Source organism: Engraulis encrasicolus, chromosome 2 (genome assembly GCF_034702125.1).
Source record: "Engraulis encrasicolus isolate BLACKSEA-1 chromosome 2, IST_EnEncr_1.0, whole genome shotgun sequence".
NCBI lineage: Eukaryota > Metazoa > Chordata > Actinopteri > Clupeiformes > Engraulidae > Engraulis > Engraulis encrasicolus.
In genome coordinates this window covers 43,795,000-43,810,054 of record NC_085858.1, presented here as the reverse complement: position 1 = coordinate 43,810,054, position 15,055 = coordinate 43,795,000, and the positions used below count along the sequence as shown (strand labels likewise).

The following is a 15,055-nucleotide window of genomic DNA, read 5'->3' as shown; positions in this document are numbered from 1 at the left end:
GGCACACAATTAGGATGCATATTTAGATGGTTTCCCCCTACAAATAATAGTAATGTACACACCATCATCCTGATTGGGAATAAGCCATTGTATTATTATGGTAAATGAAGCATTAGATTTGACTGATGGGGAAGTGGACAGTGTTGGTAAGCCATTCCTGTGACTGTTGTGAGGAAATCTTTGGTGTACTCTGATAACTTTTTACAAGCATGTATACACATCGTGCAGCTTTTTCGAGGTTTTCGAGACATTTTAAGGACTAGGAATATAGACAGGTAGGGGTTAGATATTTTCAGTTTTACATATTTATCATTTTTGTTAGCAGTAATGAATGCTCTGATCTGGTTTCATGCATGGCAGACTCATGCACAAATACATTAAACCTTTAGTTTAGATTTTCTATTTATTTTTTTAATATAAGGGAGACATTGAGTCATTGTTTTGCTCTGGATCATTAATCAACGTAATTGCATTCCAGGTTTTGAGAGAGAAAAGAAAAGCTGTTCACGTTATTTATGTTTGGCAATTATGTGACTTGTCATTTTGCAATGATTAGCAGGGGAACATGAAATCGCATTCATCATCACCGCGGCGACACCACCAAGGGAGCCTGATGATGTAAGCCAGTGGTTCCCAAGCTGGGGGCCGGGACCCCTAGGGGGGTCGCGAACAAAAGGGACATGGCATAAAAACAGGAAATCCACAGGTTTACAGCTAGTAGATGTATTTGCTGTCCTGTGGATTTCTAGCAATATAAAATATTAGTGGACAAACTATTAATGATAAATCTAGCAATATATTCCTAGATACCGGTAGTATATTGCTAGATTTTCCATTAATAGTTCGTCCGCTAATATTGCTAGAAACCCATTGCTAGGCTAAGACTGGTGGGTGGGTCACGAAAAAAAAAATCTTTAGACCAAAAGGGGGTTCCCTCTGAAAAAGTTTGGGAACCACTGATGTAAGCTCTTGCATCTGAGCGAGGCATTTGGTACATCCTTCAAGGCTCGATGGAGAGTTGTGACTCGTCATGATCATCTGTTCAGCACTGCTGTTAAAACATGATTCACTGGGGTCAGTAGTACCTCGAGGTTTGTGATGAATAGGCCTTTGTGTGTGTCAGTTTGTTTTGCAACTGGTAAACATGTTCATATTTTTTTAGCAACCATGCCACACATTCACCAAGCACCTTATCTCAGAAAGAAACCTGTAACCTGATGCAAGGGTTCACTGTAAAAAGACTTGTTGCTGGCAAAATCGAAACATGCACATCACACCATTACATGTGGAATACCCAGCTATGTTTTTGTCTTTGGTATTTCAATGAATAAGTTATTGAGAATAAAATAAATTATGCCCAGTCATTGTACTCTGTCTACTCTTGTTCTCAACCTCCCCCGGCCTACGCAGATGTCTCTTATTGTCTCATTACTGTGCGTGTACTACAGCTGTGAAAATGGACTAACACTTAAAACCATTCCCCAACCCAAACTGTGGGACTCGCAACCCAGTCTTTGGAAAACACTTCAACAGTTGATGAGTCAGGGAGCTCTCAAACAGAATTTCCAGTCAAATCTTTACTTTTATTTTTATTGTGTAGATTTTAATTACTGTAGACCTACATCTAAGTAGGGTACGATCGAGAACCCTGTGGCCCTCTCGTGGTCCAGATCAACCGTTACAGCAGGAATCCAACATTGATTACACCAACTGTAGCGGGGAAAGGGGAAAAAAAACAAAAAACCTGGCCCATCTCACAATGGGGCTGGCCATCAAGCACCAGATATTGGGTGCGTTCCAATATGCAACCTTGCATCCTCCATTTGTGCTTGTGGCCTCATACCAGGAAGTGATACATCATGATGACATCACTGACAACAGCATTACTTTTCAATATCTTGCAAAAGCTCAATCGTGAAGTCATTTTCTCATTTGCAATTGGGATGGTGAATGAAAAACAGTCCCCCAAAAGTTGTTGTGGCTAGGCTGACTGCTGGGAAACTTAATTGTTTTCTCCACGGAGGAGGGGCCAGGAGGCGGGGCGAGGCCACAAGCACAAGTGGAGGACGCAAGGTCGCATATTGGAACGCATTCCGAGTCAGTCGGCACCTCTGGCCCGCCCATAAAAACGGCATGTTTTCCCCTCTGGTGGCTCCACCTGCTGGGCGTGCGGTGCCCATCACCGCCAGTCATTCGGCATATTGATTAGCCACTACAAACAGCGGGGGGATCAAACGAGGGGGACAACAAGCAGTTTCATGGGTGGACCCAGAATTGCCTACTGGGTCTATATCAGGAGAAGTAGTGTGCATTCCAATGAGGAACCTTGCGCCCTCCACTTGTGCTTGTGGCCTTGTACCAGGAAGTAATGCGTCGTGATGACATCACTGACAACAGCATTATATTACAATATCTTGCAAAAGCTCAATTGTAAAGTCCTTTTCTCATTTTCAAACAGGATGGTAAATGAAGAATGGTCCCCCAAAAAATGTTTTGGCTAGGCTGACAGCGGGAAAACTTAATTGTTTTCTCCACGGGGGCAGGGCATCAGCAAAACGTGAGGCCACAAGCCCAAGTGGAGGACGTGAGGTCACATATTGGAATGCTGCCGTAGTGTTAAGAGTGTGGAATAGCTAGACAACAGATGATACTTGACTAAAAAAACATACAGAAGATACTTGTGGACTGGCATTTGCCTATTCGGAGACATACAGTGAAAAACAACCAAACACAATGGTTGACCCGGAGTCTTAATAGAGCAGCAAAGATCACCTGTTCGGTGATGGGTGAAAGCCCACGAGCAAAAAATGGCTCTCATAAGCCACTTCGATAAATCAGATTATTGATACATTAAACTACATTTGCAAAAAATGTACAAATATTATACATGATTAAGTAAGGAGGAAAGTGTGTGGAACCATTTAGGACAGACGAGAGGAAAAACTCCAGGAAAGACTCCAGATCAAGTGATATTTCATCTGTAATACAAGGACTTACAATAAACAATTGAATTCATTTTTTTTGTCAGTCATTCTTCATGAAAGATAACCTAACTTAAAAAGACTTCTACATTGACCTATTTCAAGCATTCTTTATAGTTTTTCTTAATTGGTCTTAAAAGTGGTCTCGGGACTTGATAGACGTGAACAGAAACAGACACCTACCCTTCATATACTGTAATACTTCTGTCCGTTGCAGGTTTGGGATCATCAGCAAAGAGTAATAAAGGGTGTTGGGCAGGGACGGTCTTTAGTTGATGGAACCCACATTCCCCCCTGCTGTGTATTTGGTAATACACCACCAGTAGTTTAAAAAGAGGTGATTGAGGTCAGTGCCCTGTTTGAACCCCTGCCTGTGATGTGCATCACTCAGCTACACCCAGCTCTACACATGGCCAATGATGCAATTGACTACTGTATGTAACAGAGGTGGGTTTGAGTATGATCCTGGACTTCTTTACCATCTGGAGAATGTACTGCGCTGAGTGCGTTTACATGCTGCCCAGTATCCCGAATATGAGCGGGATATTAAGTATCCCGAATTTGCGTTTGAGCATATAAACACCTTTTCCCGACTTCAGTATCCCGCATAAGCCCTTATTCAGGATACTGAGAAATCGGGATATGCTACGTGGAATATTCCGACAGCAGCCAGGATACTGACGCTAAACACCTTATCCCGAATACAGGGGCTTCCCATAGAACGCTGTCGCTGGTATCCAGGCTACATGCATTTGAGGAGAATTCTATAACGGCCAAGAATGTAGACTGGGATATAACGCTCTGTGCTCACATAAACACCTCATCTCCAATATGATCATAACCGGCATAAGCCTCAAATTCGGGATACTTCACTGCATATAAACGCATTCACTGTATAGCACTGGTCTCTTCACAACTTAAAAGTCTGTGTTCCCATCTTCATCCTTGGAAGGACCAACTTTTTTACACAGAGTAAGGCATTTAAGAGACAATTCAGTTGTTTTTGGCATAACAAAATGTGACTGGAAGATCATTGTGACCTACTACTGTATGTGTCCTTACTTAAAGTGTTGTAAGAAGAAGACCTGGCATGCTGTGCTGTGTGCCATGTGGTTCTGCAGGTGTTGCTCCATGTGTGAAGAATAAAGGTGCGTGGTTCAACAACGCTGGTCTGGAGTAGGAGTGAATGTGGGGATGCTTTGGCCAGTGTTTGGATGTGTGAGTGAGTGAGTGTCATCTGTGCCATGCGTTAGCCATCAATGTCCCAGCTGAAGAGATGATGCTTCACCAGCATGTCCTGAACTCCCTCCTTCAGTGGTTTCTGTTCCTTCTCCTAGACAGAGAGAGAAAGGAAAAGGGAAAGAGAGGGAGAGCGAGCGATAAAGAATGTTACTGCAATGCATTTATGCCTTTATAGGTCTACACATTCATGTACTTTCAACAGTCAAGGCTACCATGCACGTGAAGCTGCACTATCCCCCATCAGCAATGTCAGACAGTCCATCAACCAGCCATCAGTGATGTCAGACAGTCCATCAACCAGCAATCAGTGATGTGTGATGATGGGCTATGGACTCGTTGGCTTGTGTGTGACGTTAAAGATGCCATGCTGTGGCAGGGCATCTCCGAGAGCGCAAACGTACCCTTCTCTTTAACCATTTGCTCTCATGAACTCTACCACCCAATTCCAAGCTTAATCTCAAGTGGTATCAAATATGAGCCATTTATAATTTACCTCATTTAAACGGTTACTGTGCAACAGTGCGAGTCATTCTTTTTTTTTCAACAGAGCACCAGAGACGTGCTTCAAAGATTCTTGTAACCAGTGAACTAAGTAAATTCCGAATTTCTTTGGGGGAAACCAAACTTTAACTTCATTCCTGAACCTACTTCTCACAAGTAAGTTTGAGACTTTGGCGGTCTGAGGGTGCAGGGACGATCGATCACCAAAACATTGCAAGCTTGATATTCTGTCCACAGACAAGGCTAGGTTGTCTGGAGGAAGCAAGTTCAAAGGTGAGTGGCTTAACATTTCTAAGCTGTCAACATGGCACGGAGACGTGACAGTGACGACGACCCACGAGCAGTGCCTTGTTTACTTAAAGCTGCCTTTGGCAAACAGCATTACAAGATTCAACCCAGGCAGGCTAGCAGCTTTAGTATTTACAGAGACTCGCCCCTGTCTCCATGGCAGAATCAACACAGTGCACACAGAATAATAAACATCAAGACTCGAAATCGCAAGTCATCTTACCAAATCAGAGGTGTCAAAAATGTGTTGGACCGAATTTAATAAGCTCATGTAGTATGTAGGTATTAACGCCTGTCCACAACACGAGAAAATAAATGTATTTGTTCCACCGTGTTTAAAAGTAAACTAGGCTTTGGGTGTGGAATGGAGCATCGTTTGGCCAGGGTTTCCTGAGTAGATGATGATCCACATGAACAAATGCGTTTCGAGTATGCTGCCTGCAAGTGAGGACTTGGTCACAGGGCTAATACTAGACCAGACGACAACCTGAACAGAAATACAAAGAGCAATGCTAGTCTAAAGCTACTCAGACCAGCTATGTCTCTGATCATGCACTGAGTTTACATCAAAGCACAGCATGATAACATGCATTTCATGGTGCAATGCCACGGACGTGGCTAGTACGTTACTAGTAACAGTACTACATTACTAGCACTAAAAAAACTACATCTGTTTCTTTTAAAGGGGCAACAGATGGGTAGTAACTACTGAGCTGGGGTCTATACTAACAAGCTGCGTTAAGAGGGAAATCATCGAATAGAAGAGCCTGGAGTCCTCATGTTCTTAAGAGAAAATGAGTCCTCCTGGCTCTTCTATTAGATGATTTACCTCTTAACTTAACCTGGTTAACTCCTTAATCAGCTTCTTAGTATAGCCGGTAACACTTTTTTTATGACATAACGGTGTCATAACATTGTCATAATGCAGTCATGTATGTGCCATAAACATTGTATGACTTTCTTCAAGTGAAATTCGGTTATGACAAAGACAGACCCAACAATGTCAACTTTTCATGGCCATAACACATTTATGACATTTGCATTATGTTTATAACATAATGCAACACTATATATAGTGTTAAACACTATTATGACACTGTTATGTCATACGTATGACGCCGGCGTCAATAAAGTGTTACGGTATAGCCCTCTGGCGTCTCTTGCCACTGTGGGCAGCCATTTACCTAGAGGTCCCAACTAAAGAGGTGGTGCTGAACCAACACATCCACCACTTCAGCTTTCAGAATGGCTGACTTCTGGAACAGCAGACACACACACACACACACACACACTCAGACAGACAAGACAGACAAGACACCCACACATTATGGATATGGAGCTTTGAGTGTGTGCATGCGTGTTAAAAAACAAGGGCCTATACTACAAAGCTGGTTCAGGAGTAAACTAGGTTACGTTAAGAGGTAAATCATCTAATAGAAGAGCCTAGAGTCCTCGTGTTCTTAAGAATCTTCTATTAGATGATTTACCTCTTAACTTAACCTGGTTTACTCCTGAACCAGCTTTGTAGTATAGGCCCAAGACGATGAGTCAAAAACAAACAAGGAACAGAAGACAACAGAACGGAATGGAGAGTTTATGGCATTGTCTGTCTCTCACCTCTTTCTTTGCTGGCAGCTCACAGTCTTGCGAGAGACTGAAGGCAAACTTGGAGAGAACCCTGAGGAGAAGGCAAATAAATAATGTCAGTGTCTTTTTGCAACTACAGGTATACTGTACACACCAATACAGTCAATCCACTGCAAGAAACATCTTTTATGGGTAAACCTGATTCTATTTCCTCCCTCTCAATACAGTATAGCACCTCCCCTCTCCCTCTCCTTCACAGTACAGTATAGCACCTCCCCTCACTGAGGCTATACAGCACCTCCCCTCTCCCCTCGGCATTGTCCTCACCTGAGTTCGCACTTGATCTGCACCCAGCCTGGGCTGCGCAGGAAGGACCAGGGCTGGTACCACTTCTCCACCGCCGCGATGCTGGAGCACAACACCTCCAGCCATAGGTGAAGCACCTGCTCACTACAGCACACGCACGTGCACGCACGCACGCAGGCACACACGCACACACAGACACAAACACGCGCACACATGCACACACGCAAACACAAACATGCGCACACACACGCGCGCGCATAAACGCGCACACACATATACACACACATACACACAAGTACACACAGGTACACACACATATAAAATTATCAGATATGCTTCTCAATTTGTTTGCAACTCGTATTCAAAATGCCACGGGGTGTGTGTGTGTGTGTGTGTGTGTGTGTGTGTGTGTGTGTGTGTGTGTGTGTGTGTGTGTGTGTGTGTGTGTGTGTGTGTGTGTACTATGTGCCTTGTGCACGTGTGGCACACACCACACACTATGTGCAAATATGCCAACTGTGCCAAAGCTTTGTGTGTGTGTGGCACTGTACGCTATCTTAAGGTTAACAGATTTTAATTGTGTGTGTGTGTGTGTGTGTGTGTGTGTGTGTGTGTGTGTGTGTGTGTGTGTGTGTGTGTGTGTGTGTGTGTGTGTGTGTGTGTGTGTGTGTGTGTAAACACCTACTTGAGGCCCACGCAGATTAGCGAGCGGAACTTGACGTCCATCTGTGCATGTGCAGAGTCGTGACTCATATTTACTGACTGCACTGCCTGACAACACAGATAGAGGGCGCTAAGCACATCAGATAAACCACACAGGCCACAGAGTCTCATAATGAGGTACTCTTCCATTACATCTTCACAAGAGTAAGAGTATGCACATTCCACCTCTCTGAGGCCATATGCAGGCAGGACAGAGGTGGATCTGATAGTGGAAAGAGTAGAAGTCAAGTCTGCACCCTGTAGCTCCGCTTTGAAAATGTTTTCAGGTCATACAACGTTTGACCCAACAGGTATCATCTGATGAAGACTATGTTGGGGAAAAAAAAAGTATGAACTGAATAAATTCTCAAAACGGAGCTACAGACTTCTACTCTTTCCACTCTTCTATTACAGACACAGATTCTCTCCCAATCGTTAAAACATATTACATACAGAGACTCATACACTTTCACAACTTCGTTAAATTTCATTGACGCATTTTCAGAGATATTCCAAAGCAAACGCTTGACAGAGTAGACATGGATATACGGTACATGTTACCAGGCATTGCTGGAAAAGCCTGCGTGCTGAAAATAAAAGCCCTGTTGTGTGTCAAAACAAAGTATTGACTAAACCAGGTTATCATATATAAACACAACCTTGCACCCAGGCGGAAGTCTATACGAAGGACATGGAAGGACGTTGTGTACCCTAGTTAAATAACAAGGCAAACTGAGGAAAACGTTCTGAAGTGGTTTTGACAATCCTGTTGTGTAATTGTTCAATAGGAGGACACAAGATACTAAGTCACAACATTTGTCAAAATGTGTCTCCACTTGAGTGTTACAGATACTTTGGTCAGCTGCCATTGTTTTTAAAGTGCATTATAAATAAACTTTGACTTGACTTAATTTGCTTTAGACTTCCTTTAGGAGGGCCAGTTTACTCTTTGTTATAGGACTATTCCACCTCAGTGCAGTATAAAAAAAGTGAGTGGCTGGCAGTACGATTGATGCTCCACAGTGGCCTTATGCGACTCCATGTCTCTTCAATAGCATTCACAACTTGTGGTATTGCCTAAATGTCCAGTGTGGAATGCTTGTATGTTATGTATGTCCTTCCTAAATATTTAAGATGTTTTGTACGAGTGGAGATCACTTGTATGCAAACCAAATCGAATCTAATCTTTGGGCACTAATAAACTTATCTAATCTAAAAAAACCAATCTTACTCTGTAGAGGAGCTCCTCTGGGGTCAGCACCTTCCCATCTTCATCTAGCCTGCAGACAAGACAGACAGACAGGAGAGCACAACACAACCACCATTACATCCCTCATACATCAAAACAGTGGGCTGACCTATGGAGTGGTGTCAAACGTAACAAAAAAGGGGCACACCTTCCATCAAGTGTGTACTGTTAATGCTTATTGCACAGACACATTTTTCTTCAAAGGTGCACCCCTTTTTTGTTATTTGAGTTTATTATTACACCGAATGAAGCCAGCTCCCAGCTACAATTGGCTTTCTAGTAGAGGTGTAACTGGCCTCACACACACTGGAGGGCAAGTCAGGCCTCGGTTATCAGGCCTTCTTAGTACGGCGAGTCTAAAGACGTGGCTTATCCCTTTCAAGCATGTTTCTATCATTATGGAGCACATTGACCTGCCTCTGTATGTGAAATGCACTACAGGCAAAGGACAACAGATAGTACCAGTATAGTGGCTATACAGATAAGCTACCTTGGCATTGCAGGGGACTAAAAAAAGCTATGCTTGAGTGAGCCTAAAGGGTCAAACGCCTGTGCACATTCATTGTCTAAGTTTACATGCTGTTTTTAATTTCGAATTAATAATTCAGAATTAAATAGTTCCGTCGAGTTTACTTGGATCTCTGATTTAATTTCAAATTCTGATGCGTGCACACACACACACAGTCAATGACGACTTTGGTTGGGTGCTTACCTGTAGGTCTTACAGAGCACCAGTCGGGAGTAGACAGAGTTGAAGTCTCTCTCCACTTCTCTACTGGCAGCCTGCATACAGCACAAAGAGGAGCAAAGAGGTCAGTATGAATAGGTAGGTTATAACATATTCATCTCAGCTCAGCTACTGTATGTGGGCCAATGGTCATATGGCCAAACATAATCCACAATATTCGTGTGAGTATGGGAAAACTGAAGACATTTTGTACTGTAGTTTGAACTGACCGAATGGTCAAAATGTGCATTTAGTTGGACCGAGGCTGATTATGATGAAACTTATTTCTGCAGTCCGTCAAATCCGCTATGTGGGTTAATGGTCATTTGGCTGAACATACCGTATTGGCCCGAATATAAGACGTGGTTTTTGTTATAAAAATAGTACTCTAAAAAGGGGGGTCGTCTTATTTCCGCGCGCTAGAGAAAAAAGTAAAAAAAAAATATATATATATATATTTTTTTTTAACTTAACCTGAATGCGGCCATTAGCCTATGCTTCACAACAATGCCACAAAACTCAATAATGGATGGGTTAAGAATTTGTTTTGTCCATATCAAATTTGCAGATGCTTGTTTCGTTATGACTGTTGCACCGCACGTCTATCAACTGTCAATGTCAACGCGATGCGGACGACAGTGCAAGGGGAAAAACACAAGTCAATCGCGGCTCATTGCTCTGCTTTTATTTGTGTTTGGTTTTACAGTCTCATCAGGAAAGCTTTGGTCGTTCTCTCTGGTCAGCCGACAACACCACTAGAAACTAAAAAAATGAAGGGTGATTTGACGAACAACCTGTAGGCTAAGTTTTGGATGCTGTCATCAGCCAATCAATGGTCATCTGTGTGTGCGCGAGAAAGCGGCGCCTTTGACAAGCAGTGCCTTTGACAATATGCCTCGCAACGATGCAACAACACAGAATAATGGTTAGGGCAAGAGATTGTCTTGTTCATATAAAATCACTAGGAGTTTTACCCTTGGTACGAAATGAATATCAAGCGGACTTCTAATGTCAACGTGGTCCTGATAGGCAGCGCATGGGTTTCAAGTGCAATGCGTCAATCTGCCTTTGGTCACGTTCGGTTTCTACAGTCCAACGGAAAACTTTGGATGCATAAAATGAACGGCGATTTGGCAAGACGGCTGCTGGTTAGATATTGCTGTCAACTAAGCATTTTGCAAAATCTTTGCATTGCACAATAGATTGCCTATCTCTACTGGGCTGGTTGCCTGGCTGGCGCAGACTAATCCTCTGAGTGTGCTCTGAGTGTAGGCTATGTTGTGTCGCACTTTAAACAGGCGGGCCCAGGCGGCTGTAGCCTGTAGGTGCCTATTGGCGCTTGACAGGTGAAGTGAGTAAAGAAAGGAAAAGGATATGAGTAGCCATCTGTAGTCATATATCATGGAAATTCCATGAAAATTATATTGTGAAATTTGTTCTTTGTAAAAAGCCTCAGATTTTCCAACAAATTAAAAACTGCATTTTGAGAAAAGTTTCCAATGTGAAACAAAATTAAGTCTTCAAAAAACGTTTTCCTCCAAAACATGAGCCTGAAAATGGGGGGTCGTCTTATAATCAGGATCGTCTTATATTCGGGCTAATACGGTAATCCACACTATTTGATTAAGTATGGAGAAGTTGTATAGGACCTTAACACATTTCTAGTTTGAACAGACTGGATTTGCTGAAATGGTCAATATGTGCATTTAGTTTGAGCTGATTATGATGACCTAATTATTATTTCTGTGGTCATTAGGTATTTGCAAAGAGCACGTCGCCTCATAGTTTTCTTTACCTGCACTACTTGATGTTTTGTATAGCAGAAGCCAGGTGGTGCAACCAAGGCTAAATCAGGTGGTGCAACAAAAACTCCCCTACTGTATGAATTAAATGTATTGTTGTTTCATGTCATTATTTAATGAATTCCATGTAAAGGAAACATGTACAATTAATTAGCTGTGACATTAGCTTTGGTGGCCACCCTGATGTTTGCTTTTAAAAACCTCAATAACCCCATGTACTGTATACAGTACGTACGGTCTTGACCAGGGGCCTATACTACAAAGCTGGTTCAGTTGTAAACCAGATTACGTTAAGAGGTAAATCATCTGATAGAAGAGCCTGGAGTCCTCATTTTCTCAAAGCTCTTCTATTAGGTAATTTACCTCTTAACTTCACCTGGTTTACTCCTGAACCAGCATTGTTTGCATGTATACTGTATATGAATGTGCATTGTATTGTATTGATGATTTATGTATTGTTATATATCCACTCTGGGCCATGAGCCTGTAATTAAGTTTATATATTGCAGTACAGGCCCCTGCTTGTGTTGCCGTCATTACCTCCTCTATGAAGAGCCAGGGGTGGCAGGGTCCTCCCAGTATGGACTGCTTCTTCAGGCCGTGCTGGAAGATGTCCTTCAGCGCAGGACACAGCGTGCCCCTCACCAGGTCCGTTATGGCCTCCGTCACAGAGTCATCGCCCGCCATGGAGTACTTGAAGAGCAGGCACACACACAAACGCAAATTATTATTATTATTGCAGCCTTCAAGAAACAACTAAAGACATTCCTCTTTCGAGAGAATCTACTAGACTAATGCTTGAACTGGCCTTGCCCCAGGGCAGACTCCTGACATGATGTTTAGTTTAGTTTAGTTTAGTTTGTGTGTGTGTGTGCTTGTGTGTGTGTGTACTCGTTATTTACTCTTTATGAAAAAAAAAAAAATAAAAAAAAATAAAAATAAAAATAACCCTCTTTGCAACTGCACTTGTTGTTCTGTATATCTCCTGTGCACTTTGTATTTGCTTGTGATGTTGGCTTGATTATGTCCTCTTTTGAAAGTCGCTTTGGTTATAAAGCGTCTGCCAAATGCAATGTAATGTAATGTAATGTAATTATTATATTATTACATTGCATTTGGCAGACGCTTTATAACCAAAGCAACTTTCAAAAGAGGACATAATCACTGGCCTGATTATCATCGACTTTCAAATCTCTTCGAGACTTCGTCTGACCAAGAGCATAACAATTAACATTTCCCAAACGGTATGGTTGACCAACCACCCTTAATTTGCTATTGGTTGTTTGCTTCCTGACAAAATGGGAGGAGTTCCTGTTTTTTCGGGAGCTCAGAATCGTGTTTGTATTGTTCCTTTCCTGACTAGAGGCAACGCTGAAGGCGTTGCGTCACTTTTAGGGGGCGATGCTAGCGATGTTGGCTATGATTATGTCCTCTTTGGAAAGTCGCTTTGGTTATAAAGCATTTGCCAAATGTAATGTAATAATGTAATAATATTATTAATAAAATAGTAGGTACACTAGGCAGAGAGAGCCTTGTACAGCTTTAACACACTCTCTCAACATCCATAAACACCTTTAACTCTGCCATCCATGTGACAGCACTCACTTCTGAGTTCACGTGACAGACGGAACTAAAAACAATGATAATGCTAGACCTATATAAATATATCTTAGCAAGGGCACCTGGATTTGATGGATTTACCTCAACAAAAATATATTTTGTAAAAACCAAATCGTTTAAAAATAGTGTGCAACAATCAAGATTGAGGTACAGTATAAACATTTTAGATCAGCTTTTGCCGTTTCAATGTCACCAGAGACTCCATGGTCCAATGGACGATGGTACACATCAGGTGCAATTGCATTAGGAAAGGACAGAGAGAATACCAACCTCTTTACTCCGCTCATCGAGGATCTCCACAAACTTAGCAGGAAACCAACCTAAAGTGAAAACGCAAATAGTCACATCTCACACCAATTTCACTTTGATGTCACTGTAGCATCATATCACAACAATTTCCACTTCAACAAAAAAAAAAACAGCCATCAGGTAGTTACATAGATACAGATACTGGGTAACACTTTATTTTAGCGTTACATCTATTAGCACTAATACATACAATGTTAATGCATGCCTGCATAAGTAGCTTGTATGGCATTTACTAAGTAAAACTAAGGCCTACTAGGTCCGTACTAAGGTTAAATTGGTATAAATCTCTTATTGTGTATGTACAAAACATTTGCAAATAAATGCTTAACAAATGTTTGATTTTGCTTAGTACATGCCTTACGAGTTACTTACACAGGCAAATTGTGTATTAGTGTTAATAAATGTAATGCTAAAATAAAATGTTACCAGATACTGTATCTCCCGCAGCTCACCTCTCAATCCATTTAGCTCTCCCACCCAACAGTGCTCGTCCTTCTGGGACACGATCTGGGGAAGAGAGAGAACAGGCTGGCTTGCTTAACAAAAAGATATACAATTTTAAAACAAATATAATGAAACACATTGGTGAACATAATTCTCAGATGGTAAATGTACAACCGCCTAATCAAAGTTCAACAATGTTAAGGGAAACAGTTCTTTCACGGTTGCTAATTTAGGTAATTTCTGCGTTTGCTCACCGTGATTATGTCGTTTTTGCGGAAGCCCAGCTCATCGTCGTCATGCCTCTCGAAGTCCAGCAAGGCTTTGGCTCGTCGCCGCCGGTTACGAGACACCACCAGGAAGGTCTCGTGGTCCCTCTGGTGGCTCTCCATGGAGTAATCTGGAGTCAGGTCCTAAGGAACAGGGAGACAAACGCAAGAACCACAGAGGTAGAACATTAGACTTTTGACTTCTAAAATCTCTTTTTGAACCATTGCATGGTCTATACGTCCACAAAAATGGTCAACACACCCCTCAAGCCCCCGCCCACCCACTGTAACCCATTAAAATCAACCCTTTACCAATGGAAAACCAGCCCGCCACCAGTCCAGACTGACTATACCCCCTTTGTCTTTAGACTAGAGGTGACACAGCAATTTGCGACAGCACTGGAAAACGGAAAGAGCAGCCACCATCTTGTGTAGATAGATAGTGCAGGTACAATGCAAATCAATGGAGAACACGCCCACCCCTGTCAAAAAATTGAGTAAAACTGTGAATATGAAGTGACACATTAATCATAAAGGACCAAATTTGAAATGTCAGGCTAAATATCTACTGAAATCACGAGTCGATGAAATTCATTTTAAAACCAGTTTATATTAATTATGTAGATATTTAGCAACACACTTCAACTATTGTCTATGTATAGTGTGTGTTGTAATGTGAACATTTCAGAGGTGAGCTGAGGCGTCTTCTTCATTCATTTCCATTGCTCAGGTCAGTTTTTTTTGTGTGGGTGTAGGAAGAAAAACATTCAAATTGCTCTAGAAAAAGATATGGAGACAAAAATGCACGAGAGCTTCAACTTTTCTTACAGACATTGGTGCCAATGGGCAATATTTTACAAAAAAAAAGCATAGCGCATAGCAGGTTATGGAAAATCAGACACCCCATCTAGCCTAATGAATATCGTGTCCTGGTGTGTGTACAAGTGTCTGATTGCTGCCCCTGTGGGGGTCTAAATGTTGGCAACATTTCCACAAACACTGTTGACGACTTGAGGAAAAGAACATGGTAT

General features: G+C 42.1%; 1 protein-coding gene across 4 annotated transcripts in view; it reads right to left on the bottom strand.

The window, feature by feature from the left end:
* Positions 1-1,574: 1,574 nt before the first annotated feature.
* Positions 1,575-15,055, bottom strand: part of sgsm3 (small G protein signaling modulator 3) — a 43,265-nt gene continuing 29,784 nt past the window's right edge. For all 4 annotated transcript variants that reach the window (XM_063189042.1, XM_063189069.1, XM_063189051.1 and 1 more), the window contains exons 12-21: positions 14,013-14,168; positions 13,767-13,821; positions 13,276-13,325; positions 11,926-12,078; positions 9,569-9,639; positions 8,839-8,887; positions 7,591-7,676; positions 6,927-7,049; positions 6,630-6,690; positions 1,575-4,314 (exon numbers count right to left, since the gene is read on the bottom strand). In XM_063189042.1, the coding sequence (XP_063045112.1) occupies positions 4,231-4,314; positions 6,630-6,690; positions 6,927-7,049; positions 7,591-7,676; positions 8,839-8,887; positions 9,569-9,639; positions 11,926-12,078; positions 13,276-13,325; positions 13,767-13,821; positions 14,013-14,168 (888 nt within the window). In that variant the 3' untranslated portion in view covers positions 1,575-4,230. The remainder of the gene's footprint in view (positions 4,315-6,629; positions 6,691-6,926; positions 7,050-7,590; positions 7,677-8,838; positions 8,888-9,568; positions 9,640-11,925; positions 12,079-13,275; positions 13,326-13,766; positions 13,822-14,012; positions 14,169-15,055) is intronic.